We start from the raw sequence: 14968 nt of genomic DNA, 5'->3' as shown, positions 1-14968 counted from the left end.
ATGGATAAGGCATTGGATGTGTGGCTAAAAAAAAGTCTATTGCACAGGACCTATACGGATGAACAAGACCATTTGATTAAAAGCAAATCCCACGTCTCGCGCGCGCCGGGTACGAACATTTACCACTGTAAAAGCCTTCGCGAGTCAAGAAAAGCACTCGTTCACGCAATTCGAGTAGTAACAGGAAAAACCCCTAAAAAAAGAAAGAAAAAGAAAAGGAAAAGGCTTGTCCTCGTCGCCGACTCGTTCTCTGTACACCCACGCAAGTTAGCCCTCTCCCCCTCTCTTCTCCACCCCGCATCCCCTTCCCCACGCACGCAAACGGCTTACCCCCGCCACGACCTCACCGTCGCCGCCGCCGCCGCCGCCCACCGGTGTAACCAGGAAGAGATGATGGCCTCCCGGCGGGCCAGCGGCGGCGGCAGCAGCAGCAGCAGCTGCGCGCTCTGCGAGGGATCCAACCTCCCCTCCTGCTGCGCTGCGTGCGTCAACACGAGGTACGCCCCTTCTTCGCCCCGCCGCCCGTCCGCCCCCGATTCGATCAAACCCCACCCTCTCCCGGGCCTGACCCTCGCCCGTCCCCCCGCCTCCGCGTCGGATTTTTTTGTGTCTGCGCAGGCTGTTCGAGTACCACGCGACGCTGCGCCTGAGGAGGAACCTCCGTGACACCCTCCAGTCCCGCATCGCCGCGCGCCTCGAGGCCAAGGTTGCTCCGTCGCTCTCGCTGTGCCCGTCCTCCAATTCAGTACTAACTAGTCTGGGTTTCGGTCTCTCGGTTTGGCAGTTTCCATGTGTCTGTGCATATGGTCTGGAATCTATTGCCTGGCACATACCTGTACCTAGAGTTATTTGTAGCTCACATTTTATCATGTTACAATTGGGAACAATTGGTGTTGGTGAACTAATACAGAAATATTATACGTTTCGAATGAAAAGTTGTACAAACAGAGTATAACTTTGGCCTGTCTGGTCTATCTCTAGCAGAGGAAAGCGGAGGAGCAGAGGATCTGGAAAATGAGCAAAGCTCACGACGCCAAGGAGCTGAGGGATCGGCTCAGTGAATTGAAGAGCCGAACTGCGATAGGTTAATCTCTTTTACTCTTGTGGGTCTTATCGTGTTACCGTTGCCAGTTAGCGGTACTTAGTTGTGGTAATTAATGTGTTTGCAGAGAAGATGAAGGTCAAGCAGGCATCGAGTGATCTCAAGGTGAAAAGTGGCACATTGAATGTGGCTTTTATCACGGTAAAAACATTTCTTTCTCAGTGCTTCTCTTTTATTTGAGAAGTGAAATTTGCTACTAAGAAATTACTGATCCCGAGTATATCTTTTCCACCATCTTCAGCTGAAAACGAAGCAAACCGATTCATCAACGATGCACACCAACGCCATGAAAGCAGCACAGATGGGTCTTGTAAGTCCTAACATGCCTCCTTACTTATTATCCAATATCCATCATTTATGTGATTATGTCTGTCTGTTCTGGTATTCGCTGTAACTGAAATAATTATACTTTTGTGGCAGATGGCAACAACCTCCGAACGTCTCAAACGGCAGTCCAAAGCTGTAAAGCAGCTTTGCAGGTTGTTCCCAATGAGGCGAGTAAGTATTATAGTCTTGGCTATTTTAGTGGCTTGATGTTTTCTTCCTGTATATGTACATTTTGAGATTCCTGGTGAGAACTTCAGTTGCATTCAACTTTGCTCATATTTAGAGCATCTAACTGTAACTAATTTATTTCTAAGTATTTCACACACTGGCTTTATATGTTAATAATTTAATTGCTGCATATTCACCTACTAAATTTTTTCACATAAAAATGGTTAATTTGATATTAATGCTATCTGAGTTACCATGCATAGACAAAGATTTATATTCGTAATTTTCAATTTGTAGGCTATTATAGATGGAGAAAAGAAGGATGGCCACAGTGATCCGTACGATGTTATATGTGGTATTCGTCTACCTCGTGGTCTAGATCCACATTCAGTTCCATCAGAGGAGTTATCAGCTTCCTTGGGGTTGTACTTCTTTCCTCAAACTACTACTTATTTGTTGTTCTGATATTTATAGTCTCCAACTCACCTTTTTATCTAGCTGTAACACTATGCTCTTGATTACCAGAATGATTAAATGATTTCCATTCTTTTATGATTCAATGGTCCTAAGTAAATTGCACTTCCGTATTCTGTCTAATCATGTAAATACCTTATATAAGATTGCTTGTTTCTAAAAAAATCAGAGCAAAGACCATAGATAAATGCATTTGATTTTCATTAGTTTATGTAAGTAAAGGGCAAGATAGTTACATATGGAGTTTTAACAGTCCTACTTGTGAGTTGTGACCGACAAGACTATCATGCTTTGTGTTATTGTAATATTGTTTTGTTGGGTCAGACAGATTGTTTGAGAATGGTCTGCAAATAATACCGTGTGCATTTGTTCTTAATGTTGGGTAACATAATTTTCTTATTGTGACAGGTACATGTTGCAAGTCCTCAGCATTGCAATTCATATCCTATCGGCGCCAGCCCTTCATGTAGCCGGTTTTGGGGTAAGATCCAATTATGTGGGCCTTAATCTATTGACATAAGCTCGCTCTTGAAGTTAGCATGCTACACCTGAAGATCCAATTATTCAATCCTGGCGGTCAAACAATATAAACTTCTATAATGGTCATTCTTGTCCTGTAAATGTAGTTATTTTGTCGAGAATATCTCTGTGGATAGAACTTTTGTCTAAGCCGAGCGTAGAACCTTATACATAGTCAGCGTTGATCCTCATGTGTCATTTGTATGCAAAGTATGTACATATTCTGTAAGTTAAGCTTGGTTAGATTTCTAATAGCATGAGTAGCAGCATGAGCTTTCAATTGGTTATCCAGTAACTTTGTTCGTCTAATATATTATATATGCTTTGTATTAGGCTTCCTGTTCCCGTGTATGGCAGCGGAATAGCTACTGGAGCACACGACAATCCCAGAGGTATACTCTCAAGGAAAAGGCCACTTATGTGTCTCATTAACACTTAAAATCTTTATTGACGTGAAACTGTTTTCTTCTTTTCCAGCAAGGTCTACCCACTTTTTGTGCCTAGGCAAAATAATTGCTCTGTTGGCGAGGAAAATTCATGGACAGAAAGTGGTTCGGGGAACTTTGGTGTTGATTCTGTGGACTCGGATCAGAAATCCCTTTTTGACTCCAAGAGAAGCAATAGCTTCAACTTCTCAGCCGCATCTTCTCACTCAATTGAGAGGCACCAAGACTTGCAAAGAGGGATATCTTTACTAAAAACAAGTGTTTCTGCCATCACTGCCTACTACTATAACTCATTGGGCCTGGATGTGCCACCCAATCTTTCTACTTTCGACGCATTTGCAAAGATGCTCCATATGTTATCATCTTCAAAGACCCTTCGAGCTGCTCTTGAATCAAATATCGCCTCAAGGTATATACTGTTCTTAGAGAATGGCAAGCATATATTCTGGCTCTTCCATTATCTGTGCAAATTTTCAAATAATATCTATGTATTTTCCTTACAACTGCTGAAAATGTACAGCTAAAGATGTCGTAACAGTATTTTGCATATAATAAAAGCCTGTTTAAAGGGGGCACATGAGTAAAAAATGGTTAAATGATCCTTAAATTCTGCTTGCAGATCAGAAAAGCAGTCACAACAGCTAAACAGATCAATATGGAAGGCGAGTTCGGCCATCTCATCAAACAGCAGTATGTTGGACAGCACACACACAGCTATCATGGTAAATTCCCACTTGGTTCTTTTTTGCTTGCACAGGACCTACTTTCAGCGTATCGCATTGCCTAATACAATCTCTGTTTTAACCAGCCGAGCTCTCTAGATAACCTCCTCCTGAACTCGAACATGAGTTTCTTGTACACGGGTAAACCGCAGAAGCACGGCGGAGCACCAGACAGCATTGTGGACGGCTGGGACATGGTAGAGCGTGAGATCCTGCCACCGCCGCCGTCCCAGATCGAAGACATCGCGCAGTGGGAAAGAGCCCACACCTATGGTCGCAGTGGTTCTAAAAAGAAATGACTTGCAGCGTATTTACTCACATAATGTAAGCTTTTAGAACACTGCAGGTATCTTCAGCTAGATGGATGGGTCATGGATGGATGGTCATATGGTTTTTGGTTTATGTACAGAAGAAAGCTAACCATGACCTATGAGTTATGCAGAGAAGAGAAGTGCATTGTAGGGTAGAACTGATCAGCTCTGGCCCCTGTACAGCACCTGTAATTTGTAAATATGCATGTATATATAGCATTTACAGGCAATGAATAAATGTAGCTGAAATGTTGCTGCTCTTTCCTATATCAGTAATTGAAGAGTCTATACGTTGCTGTATTTCTCTACACTTGCAACTGCAAAAGCAAAGTAACTATTTTGATTGTAGAAAGTGTTAGAATCGTGCCATGTAAAAAAGTGCATTCTCGTTGAAAAATAACTTGAAGACTTGGAAGCAGAATTTGCTTGTATTTCATTTGTATTTTACGTACACATACGTGTAACACTGTAACTGGCAAAATAAAATACGGCAGCGGCAGTGTATAAATTTTTGAGAAGAGAATTTATCAACGTGTCACCGTCGGGAGGCGTTCCCTCCCTTCCAGCTTCCACCACACAACCGCCCGCCGCTCCGACCTTCGGCTCGCCCCCCTCCTCCTCCACGCGCGCCCTAACCTTGCGCTGCGCCCCAGGTCGCCGGCGATGAGCAGCCTCCGAGCCATCTCCGCCCTCCTCCACACCGAGTACTACTCTTCGTCCGCCGCTGCCGGCCGGGTCGGCCCCAGGCGGCTCGGCGGGAGCTTCCGCGTCCCGTCCAAGGCGACGTCCGCGCTCGTCCTCGACGAGGTCGCGAGGGCGGCCGGGGGCGTGCGGAGGAGGGCGGCCACGCGCGCGGCGAGCTGGGATTCCGAGAAGTCCCCGTACGAGACGCTCGGTACGACGAAGCCACGGCCTATGATACTAGTGAGAGAAACGCATGGATTTGCAATTATGATGGGCATCTCTGTTTTTTTTTTTTATATATATATATGCGATGCTGATTATCAATTCACCTGCCAAATCCTTTGGTATTACTGGGCCTCGATTGTTCAATTTTTGGGAATTTGTTGCTAGATTTGATTGTTCCAGAAGCTTGCTGCTGTGGTGGTTCTGTATAGTTCGGTCCAAAATTGTGTGTGTTTCTCATTGTGGTAGCACTATAATATGCCCTTGTGAGATGGCTAGGGTGGTCTTAGAATTTTCTCTGTGAAACTAATGTGTGTTCTTGTGGTTTGTAGAGCTGGAAAGGGATGCCGACGATGAGACCATAAAGGTCGCGTACAGGAGATTGGCCAAGTTCTATCACCCTGATGGTCTGTTTCTTTACCTTCTATGCATTCACAAAGAAGTAAGATGTGGGTATATGCTTGTTTTTGAATGGATTCTGTTTGCCAGAGTGTAAGCTTCACACATAGGTGCACGGTGACGACTATTTATAGTAGTTTACAGTATTTAACTCAGTAAGTTTAATTACTTCGTTGTATGCTGTGGATGCAGTCATAAAAAAAATGCTGTTGAATTGCACCATCCACCATGTACTGGTGATATCATTTTTCATGGAGGATGTCTGTTTACTACTGTACATATCAAACTTAAATATGCTGGAAGAGTGTAAAAAGGTGTATTTGTCTTAGAACCATGTTTTGCACAGCATATAGCTGTGTTACCATGCACACGACTATCACATTGATAGTGCAATAGAGTTCCAGATTTTGGTGGACCAACAGTCTGATTCCTCAACTCATAGCTACTCCCCCATCCCATAATATAGTATTTATCTTCTGACTGGGAAGTGTGTACCAAACTGCATAAACAGAAGTTGTGATAGACTTGTAGTTTACCTACAGGTAACAATGAACCATGGCGGAAATTATTGCCGTCAGAATATAGCAGACAATGCTTTTCAAGTAAATTCATGCTATTGTGCATGCATAACCAAATATTAAGCTAATTTATTCTATCTGATTATTTTGTTGTCTCAAAGTTTATGATGGTAAGGGAACCCTTGAGGAAGGAGAGACCGCTGAAGCCCGTTTCATCAAAATCCAAGCAGCATATGAGCTGTTGATTGATGACGAAAGGAGAAAGGCATACGACAAAGAGCATTTTGTGAATCCATTGAAGGTCTCAATTTCCATTCTCAACTACTTTACTTAGGCCCTGTTTGGAACCACCCAGATTATATAATCCAGTTTTTATAATCTATTCTGTCTCCAAACAGGACAGCTTATGGTGTAGATTATAAAAACTAGATGGATAGATTATTAAAAACTCATAATCTACTCTATACCAGCTAAAATCAGATTATGGATTGTTAATGACCCATTACCCTTGTAAAATTGGAGATAATTACATTCGTACCACCGCCACCCTCCTAATTTAAAAGAAAAATAGAGGGCAGACATGTCATTATGCAATGTAAAACCTGTATTACAGTTTATATAATCTGGCCTCCAAACATGTCCACCTAGATTATTTTTATAAACCAGATTATATAATCTATTTTCATAATCCAGATTATCATAATCTATTATGGTTCCAAACAGGGCCTTATTGTGATGATTTGATGGTGCATGGCAGGACTACTCTTCTTAAATCCATGTACGCCTACTAGTGTTAACCACATAACGTGTTACAGAGCAGATTTTTTCGTCTATGATGAGTCTGAAAAAAAGGAACTTATGAAACCTAGCACCTCTTTATCCTTGTGAGCAAACCCCTATACCCTTGGGTGGGGATTATCATCCAACGTGCTGTTCCTGAACTGGGCCAGCGGTAATGGCATTCAGGAAGAACCAATGGATGTCAATAAAAGTCAGATTGTAACTGGAACCTCCCATGTATCACAATTTAACAATTAAACATTCTGCAATCTATTGTGTAACTAGGAGAACACAGAGAAAGATTCAAAAAGTCTTGTACTATCACTATGATAACTTGAAATTTAGAGCACTGAGGTGAAAAGACGTATTCCTGCAAATCCTGAAAAATATATTTCCATTGACCAGGCTTCTCAGGCATGGATGGAGTGGGTGATGAAAAAGCGAAAAGCTTTCGATAAACGTGGCGACATGGCGGTAGCTGCTTGGGCTGAGCAACAGCAACGAGAATTGACGCTTCGTGCTCGACGTCTCTCTAGGTCGAAGGTAATTATAAGACACTTATCCTGCATGGTGTACCATGGTTTTACATAGAGCCGCTGGATCCAGGTTGACCCAGAGGAGGAAAGGAGATTACTCGCCAAGGAAAGGAAGGCTTCTATGGAGTTCTACAGCACAACTCTAAAAAGACACACCCTCGTACTACGGAAGAGGGACATTCTGCGCAAGAGAGAGGAGGAAGACAAGATGAATGAGATCAGCAGACTTCTAGCTGCCGAGGGGCTTGAGTTAGATACAGATGAAGATGACGATGACACAACTTTCTTGAAGTAATTCTATCCAGTATTTACCTGCCAATTATATCCAGCCTCCATCGCAGAAGGCCTGGAAGGTTTCGCTGAAGTTACCTCTATCGCGCTGCCGTATATAAGGCTAAGAGAAACCCGGCCTTGTTGGACACGGTTAGTCGTACGCTGGTAACTGTTGGATCGGGAAATCCTATCTGCACAGATGTAGGATTATCCCATAGAGCAGAAACAGGAGGAAAGCGAAGTGATTCTTCAGTGCTGATTGATGCAGGGCTGCAGTGTAATCGGCAAGAAGATGATAGAAGACTTGCAAGAGCTACTACTATCAGATGTGTATACTTGTTACATGCAAGATGTAATTATGTTAATGTGGCATCCGGGCGCAGTTACCAGCTGCGTGTAACCGTGGCCCTATGTTATACTCCCTCCGTCCCAAAATAATTGACTTGACTTTGTACTAAGGGAGTATTGTAGAAGGCAGGTGAAGCAGCCAGGTTTGTGTTTTCAGCCTAGATTCTTCCTGTGTCCGGACACTGTTTCATCACCTGTTATACACGTACTACAAATACGATTCGATTGTCGTCCTTGTTGAAATCTGAAGGCAAATCAGAATGATGATGGTAGCTACCAAGTAATTGCTAGTAACGTGCATCTAGATACACACTGAAAAGGATACACACTGTCGCATGCCTGTCTGATGGTGAACCTTCTAATGCTTCTTCCAATTCTTCTCAATTTTCTGACTGGCTGATTGATTATTTGTTAAGTACTTTAGTGATCTATAAATGCTTTTATATTTCTTTATGGAGAGAGTACTTTATTGGGCGTGTCAAAGGCTCGTCTAGATGTGAAATAACTACATTACATCTAAGTTGATATTATCAAGTTTTTTCTTTTCTTTGTTTGTTGCTTCTATTTTTGGGTTTGTCCAGCCCAGCATGACTTTGGGGGGCAACACATGTCTTCACCCATGCTTCATTTTCACTGGCCCATGAACCCGCACGCCCGGATAGACGTACCGCCGTCTGCTTTGTTAGAAAACTACGATTTGTTTACTCACCCAAGTGTGTACGTGTGTTGTGTGCACTAGGATACATCCTTCTTACAAAAATATAAGTATTTAAAAAAGTACCTTATCCAGAACAATACTATAACAATGACACGCAATGGAATTAGCAAATTAAAAGAACTCTGTGAATTAAAAAGGATTTTGCAAATTAAAAAAACTCCCTGAATTAAAAAATATATATGAAAAACCATGAAAAGTTTCACCGAATTAAATAATTGGAAAAGTGAAACATTAAATAAGTAAATGAAAATATCCATGGATTTGAAAAAAGGACACGAATTGTTTCAAAAGAAATTTAAATCAAATATTAAAAAACATGATTTTTAAAGAAGTTCTCAATTTATGTCGTTGTATAAAAAATATCAAAATAAAAAATCATGAATATTAAAAAAAAGGATGTGCAACTGGCCAGCAACCCTCCTCGTGCGCGTAATTGTGGTCGTTGTGGAATGCAATTGCATGTCGAGGATGGACTTGCAACTGGGTTAAAAAGGGATCAGAGCTAGTTGTGTATCAAGGATGGACTTGCAACCGGAATAAAAAAGGTCAAACCCTAGTTACATATCGAGGGTGGAGTTGTAACTCGGGAAAATTGGTTGGGTCCTTAATTGCACATTGAGAATGGACTTGCAACTAGGATTAAAAAAAATAAGGCCCGTAATTGCATGCCAGGAGTGTAGTTGGACTTTAAATTAGGACAAAAAAGGGTTGAGGCCTAGTTGTGTGTCGATACTAGACTTGCAACCAGGACTATAGAAAAGACAACCCCGAATTACATGTCGGGAGTGGATTTCCATCTGGCACAAAATTAGCCAGCCTCCAGGTTGCATGTCGAGGATGGACGTGCAACTGGTGCGAAACAAAACAATGGGTCCAGTTATGAGTCCTTGTTGACTTGCAACTACGGCAAAAAAGAAGAAGGATCTAGAGCCTAATTGTGAATATACGCCAGTTTTGCAAGTGGCATAAAAAAGAATGAACCCAATTATGAGTCAATGGTTGAGTTACGACTAGGATAAAATGTTAGGCCCGTAGTTGCGAGCCAGGTGGGCTTTCAACCAAGGAAAAAAAAGCCAGGCTCATTTGCAAGTCAAGGATGAACTTGTAACTAATGTAAGAAAAAGAGTCGGACTCAGTTATGATACAACTGAAACATTGAGCCATGTTGCAAGTCGTAGATGGACTTGCAGCTAGAGATAAAAAAATGTCAGACCTAGTTGCAAGTTAAGGATGCACTTTCAATGAGGCAAAAATATTAAAAGCCCAATTGCATGCAAATGATGAACTTGCAACTAGGACGCGAACATGGATCCAACCCAGTTACGAGTCGTTGGTTGACCTGCAACTGGGGCCAAAAAAAGATCAATAGCCCAATTGCAGGTAGATGGTTGTCTTGCAATTGAGAAGAAAAAATGGGGAACAGCTGGGAATCAATTGTACTTGCAATTACGACAAAAATGTTTGCCCTTAGTTGCGAGTTGAGGGTGAACTTACAATTAATGCAATGAAACAGAGTGATACCCAATTGCGATACAAAAATAATATCTAACCCGTTACGAGTCTAGAGTGAACATGCAACCGAAGACAAAAAATGTTGGGCACAATTGCGATAAAATAATTGAATCCCGTTAAGGATTGAGCATGGACATGTAACTGGAGACGAAAAAATGTCAGGCCCATTTGCGAGTTAAGGTTGGACATCTAAATAAAATATAGTTTGGTCTCATGAGATTGACTATTCGTCACCCTGGGTGAAGAATAAATAGTTATTCTTCACCCCCTCTATTTTCCCACCAATGCACCGTAATTTTATGTTTCATATTTTTTTTCTTATTCCATACATAAAAAGAGACCGTAATAAAATTTATAGTCATCATAGAAAATATTTTATGTCACATAAAATTACAAACATAAAAACATAGTGTAAAATATACATGAAATATGATATTTTTGGCCTTATGACCTATATTATTAATTTTTTTACATCAAAATTTACGTAATGAATCAATATAAATCTAACTATTGATATTCCAAATGTAATTTATTTATGAAACAATCGTAAGATTACCTGGGTGGAGAATAACTTATTTTGCACCCTAAGTGATGAATATACTTTCTATTGGTCTCATTCCTGCAACTTGTCAAGTAACTACAATTGTATTTCTAACAGTGAACATGTAATTTGATGTAGCAAAATAATTTTACAGCATTGTACGTGTCAGTAAAATAAAACACGGAAAATTTCTACAAAAGCTATAACCTATATTGCTTTTGAGTAAATTATAATAAAAAGATACTCGTATTCCTTAAGAAATCATCCAAGTAACGTAATGAAAAACGAAACATTCGAAACCAAATAATCTTAAAGTTTTCCGAATGAAAATGCAACAAAAGGAGGCTCATGCCTCAGAGGAGCTAGATCATTAGTGTTATTCCTCGTTAGAAAACATACAACCCGTCAATAAGAGCCCATGCCCAAACAGAAAAGCAGCATAGGGAGAGAAAGAAAACCACAGCTCATGGGCCAAGAACAAAAGAGAGCGTGCACATAGGAAACACACAATATGACTTAATTTTTTTTAGCAGGAATCTTCACAAGTTCATCCAATGACGAAAGACTTAGATGTACAATACTTAATTTTCATATAGATGTGTTTTAGCAACTCCGATTTTGGATATGTGAGATATTATCTCACATCCAGATGAGATTGCTATTTCACATCTAGATGTAATATAATTACCTCACATCCAAGTCTCTAATCACATGATCAAACTTGCTAAAAGATTTGTGCAATTGATAATTATTTTAGGCAAATGTGCAACTGATAAATAACCTGTTGATCTAGTCCTTGTCGATGTGTCTCTCGAGCTGGGCTATTTTTAGTTTGCTTGTCCGCTCACGGATGTGCCCTTGTGTCCAGGCCTCGGGTCTTTTCATTGTGGGTTTTTGTTCCTTTGGCGGTCAACTGCGTTTCTCTTTTTCTTTTCAAGTCTGTGCTACGACTCAGTCCAAGTTATTTTTTTTGTCCACTTCCATTCGACACCATGCATTTGCCTTTTCTGTTTTTTCTGTTTCCCTTTTCTTTTCTTTTCTCTATTTTATTATTCGTTTTATATTATGATTTATTTTAAATTCATATTTTTTGTTTCGATAATTATTTTTATTTTCTCTATTTTACCATTTAATTTTATTTGTTTCCTTTTCCATCCATTTCTTATTTATTCATTTATTTATTTTAAATTCATGAAACTTTTTCACTCTGTCATCTTTTAACTTCAAATGTTGTGCAAATCTTTTTTGCGGGTTCTTTTTGTCACCCCCGTCCAGTGGTGTGCTATTTGTCTTTTGTCTATTTGTCGACTTGTTCACGTGTGCGATTTTTGGTGGATCATTTTCCATGACGCGATCTGGGAGTTCTGTTTCGGATTGGTTTTACTAATTCTCATCTAGGTGAGAGTTGACAATGTCATCTAACTCCTATACCATTAAATATCGTTTGCAAAAGTATTCATTTGTCGTTGTGTCATATTTTGTCTTCATCTCATGAGAAGTAGTGAGACCTGATATGACTTTTAGTGAGCCGTTTTCATGTTTTGTGTATTGGTTTATTTTTTGGGCTATAGTTTTTTGGTGGAAGGCCACATGTCATTTTATTCCATGTTATTTTATTTTATTTTATTTTCGGTTCGATTGTGTAGTTAGAGAAGAGTGTAACTAGATTTTTTTCTATTCGGATTTGCTAAATCTTACTGGTGTCTCGTCTAATAAGTCTATAACCATCCAATTTGTTTGCTTTAATATTTGCACAAACTCAATCATGGGCGCTTGTCAGCTCGTTCTTTTTTTTTTGCCGCGCGTCTTGTTGCCCCATTTGTTTTGTATGGGCCAGTTCTCGTGTTCCTTTTTACATGGGCTCATATATGTCGTCGTTTGGGGGGTGGGGATGGAGGGCGGCGGGCGGGGGCCTTTTTGTTTATTTTGAATGTGCATTTTTGTGGCTTGATGATGAATTTGTAGGAGTCCACCCACACTAGAGCCTTTTATATAACGGTAGCACATGCAGGGTTCTTTTTGTCTAGATGAAGGGTAGAGATGTGTAGAGCTCACATGACTAGGGATAAATGTTTGAATGCCTTATTGTTCTTATAAGCAGAAGTTTGTGTCGAGTGTGTTTTCATGTACTAGAGCAGATTACTTGGGTTTACATGGAGGATCTATTTTTTGTTATATGTTTAATGCAACAATCAACTACTTTTTTACGTGGACTTAGTGTTTTTTAAGATCTACTTATATTTTGCCAGAACTACATTTGCTTTCTTTTTCCAGATATGGGGTTGTTCGTAGTTCTTGTTCATAGAAACCGAGTCTGTTTTTGAAGTTCGGATAATTTTGGAGTTCAATCCATGTGACCAACTACATCATAACTTCTCTATAGAACATGTCTCGTCGACATCTAAGGGAAGTTCTACCAAGATGCGAAACCTGTTGAGTTCAACATCCACATGCGGGATGAGTTTGTTCTTTAGTTTCGTCCCCATCTCTTCCAAGTTGAACACCCACCCACCCACTTGTATCCCGTAGTTCTGTGTAGTGATTCTAGTTGCAAATTCTCCCTTGACTCATATTGGGCCCCATAGCTTCTGTCAATCCAGTTGCAAGCCCACCCTTTACTCGCAACTATGCCTATGGTTTGTTATTCATCCCAATTGCTAGTTCACCCTTGACTCGCAACTGGGCTCATAGTTTGTAGTTCTTCTAGTTGCAAGTCCATCCTCGACTCAGAACGTGTATCATAGTTTTGTGTAGTTGTCCTAATTGCAAGTCCGTCCTCGACTCGCAACTAGGCTGGAAGTTTGTTTCAGCAAGCTAACCTTGACTCATAAGAAAGCTCGTGGTTTGAGATACAGAAAAGAAAAAGTTAAACATGATTGAAAAAGATGAAATTCCTAATCCAATCAAAAATCTCATTTTGGTCTAAGCAGTCATTTAGGAGGCCTTAGATGGTGATCCGTGTTGTTTCTTTCCCTACGATGAAGCTTATCCCCCATCATCTTACTGTCCAACCTTGGCCCCTATTATTTTGCCTGCATTTTGTTTTCCATCACAGTTGCAAGTTCATCCTAGACTCGCAATCGGGATAGTAGTTTGTTCATCCTAGTTGTAAGTCGACCCTTAACTCGTAACATGGCTTGTAGTTTCGTAGTCGTGTGTGTTGCAATTCCACCTTAAACTCGCAACTAGGCTCGTAGTTGTCTGAGTTACAGGCCCACTCCTTGACTTGAAGCTGGAGCATGTATTTTGTTTTTCATCCCAGTTGCAAGTCCACCCCTTCACTTGCAACCGGGTTAATCATTTGTTTCATCCCAGTTGCAAGTCGACCCTTGACTCATAACTGGGCTCATAATTTTTTAGTTGTCCCAGTTCCAATTTCACTATCGACTTGTAAATGGGCTCGTAGTTTTCTGAGTTGCAAGACCACCCTCAACTCGCAAACTAGAGCATGTGTTTTATTTTTCATCCTAGTTGCAAGTCCACCCTTGACTCGCAACTAGGCGCATAGTATGTTTCACCCAAATTACAAGTCGAGCCTTGATACATCCCAAACGTATCTACTTTTCCAAACACTTTCGTTATCGATTTGGACTCTAATTTGCATGATTTGAATGAAATTAACCTAGACTGATGTTGTTTTCAACAGAATTACCATGCTATTGTTTTTTGTGGAGAAACAACAACTCCTGGATTGAGCTAAAAAAATATTGGCAAAGAGAACTACTTGAGGGGGGCCACCACAGAGCGGCGAGCTCGCGTGGCGCGCCTACCCCCCAGGGTGCGCCATGCAGACTCGTGGGATCCTCGGACCTTCGTCTACCTTAATTCCAACTCCATAAGTACTGTAATACAAAAAAACCAGAGATAGACTTTCATCGCCTTTTATGAGATGGAGCCACTGCCAACTCCGGCTATTCCTCAAGATGGCTAATCTCGAGTCCGTTTGGGGCTCTAAAGAGGTGGATTCGTCGCCGTCATCATCATCAACCCTTCTCCACCAACAATTTCATTATGCTCACCACCGGGAGTGAGTAATTCCTCATAGGCTAGTCGGAAGGTGATGGAGTTGGATGAGACTTGCCATGTAATCGAGTCAATTTGTTTGGGCATGATCCATAGTATCCGCTATGTTCTGATGTTGCTATGACTTCGCTATGTTAATGCTTGTCACTAGGGCCAGAGTGTCATGATTTAATTTATGAACCTATTTTGTTTCTATAAATATGAGATTGTTTTAGATCCTATCTTGCGAGTTATATGCAACTATTATGTGTTATGATCCATAGAACCCAAAGTGATAGAAGTTGGGATCATCTCAGTGATGACCGTAGTATGAGGAATTCATGTATTCACCATGTGTTGGACAAA

General features: G+C 40.8%; 2 protein-coding genes across 2 annotated transcripts; both read left to right on the top strand.

Moving 5' to 3' along the window:
* Positions 1 to 257: 257 nt before the first annotated feature.
* LOC123425221 lies at positions 258 to 4369 on the top strand. The gene is made up of 12 exons (XM_045108894.1): positions 258 to 497; positions 619 to 706; positions 985 to 1084; positions 1170 to 1243; positions 1344 to 1412; positions 1523 to 1600; positions 1895 to 2019; positions 2480 to 2552; positions 2924 to 2982; positions 3068 to 3445; positions 3656 to 3758; positions 3845 to 4369. Exons 1-12 carry the CDS (start codon positions 391 to 393, stop codon positions 4055 to 4057), a joined length of 1467 nt encoding a protein of 488 aa, XP_044964829.1. The 5' UTR covers positions 258 to 390; the 3' UTR covers positions 4058 to 4369.
* Positions 4370 to 4588: 219 nt separating this feature from the next.
* Positions 4589 to 8072, top strand: LOC123425222 (pre-mRNA-splicing factor cwf23). The gene is made up of 5 exons (XM_045108895.1): positions 4589 to 4964; positions 5308 to 5382; positions 6054 to 6193; positions 7078 to 7215; positions 7279 to 8072. Exons 1-5 carry the CDS (start codon positions 4733 to 4735, stop codon positions 7501 to 7503), a joined length of 810 nt encoding a protein of 269 aa, XP_044964830.1. The 5' UTR covers positions 4589 to 4732; the 3' UTR covers positions 7504 to 8072.
* The last annotated feature ends 6896 nt before the right edge of the window (positions 8073 to 14968 follow it).

Source organism: Hordeum vulgare, chromosome 2H (assembly GCF_904849725.1).
Source record: "Hordeum vulgare subsp. vulgare chromosome 2H, MorexV3_pseudomolecules_assembly, whole genome shotgun sequence".
Lineage (NCBI taxonomy): Eukaryota > Viridiplantae > Streptophyta > Magnoliopsida > Poales > Poaceae > Hordeum > Hordeum vulgare.
This window is presented reverse-complemented; position numbering and strand designations above follow the sequence as displayed.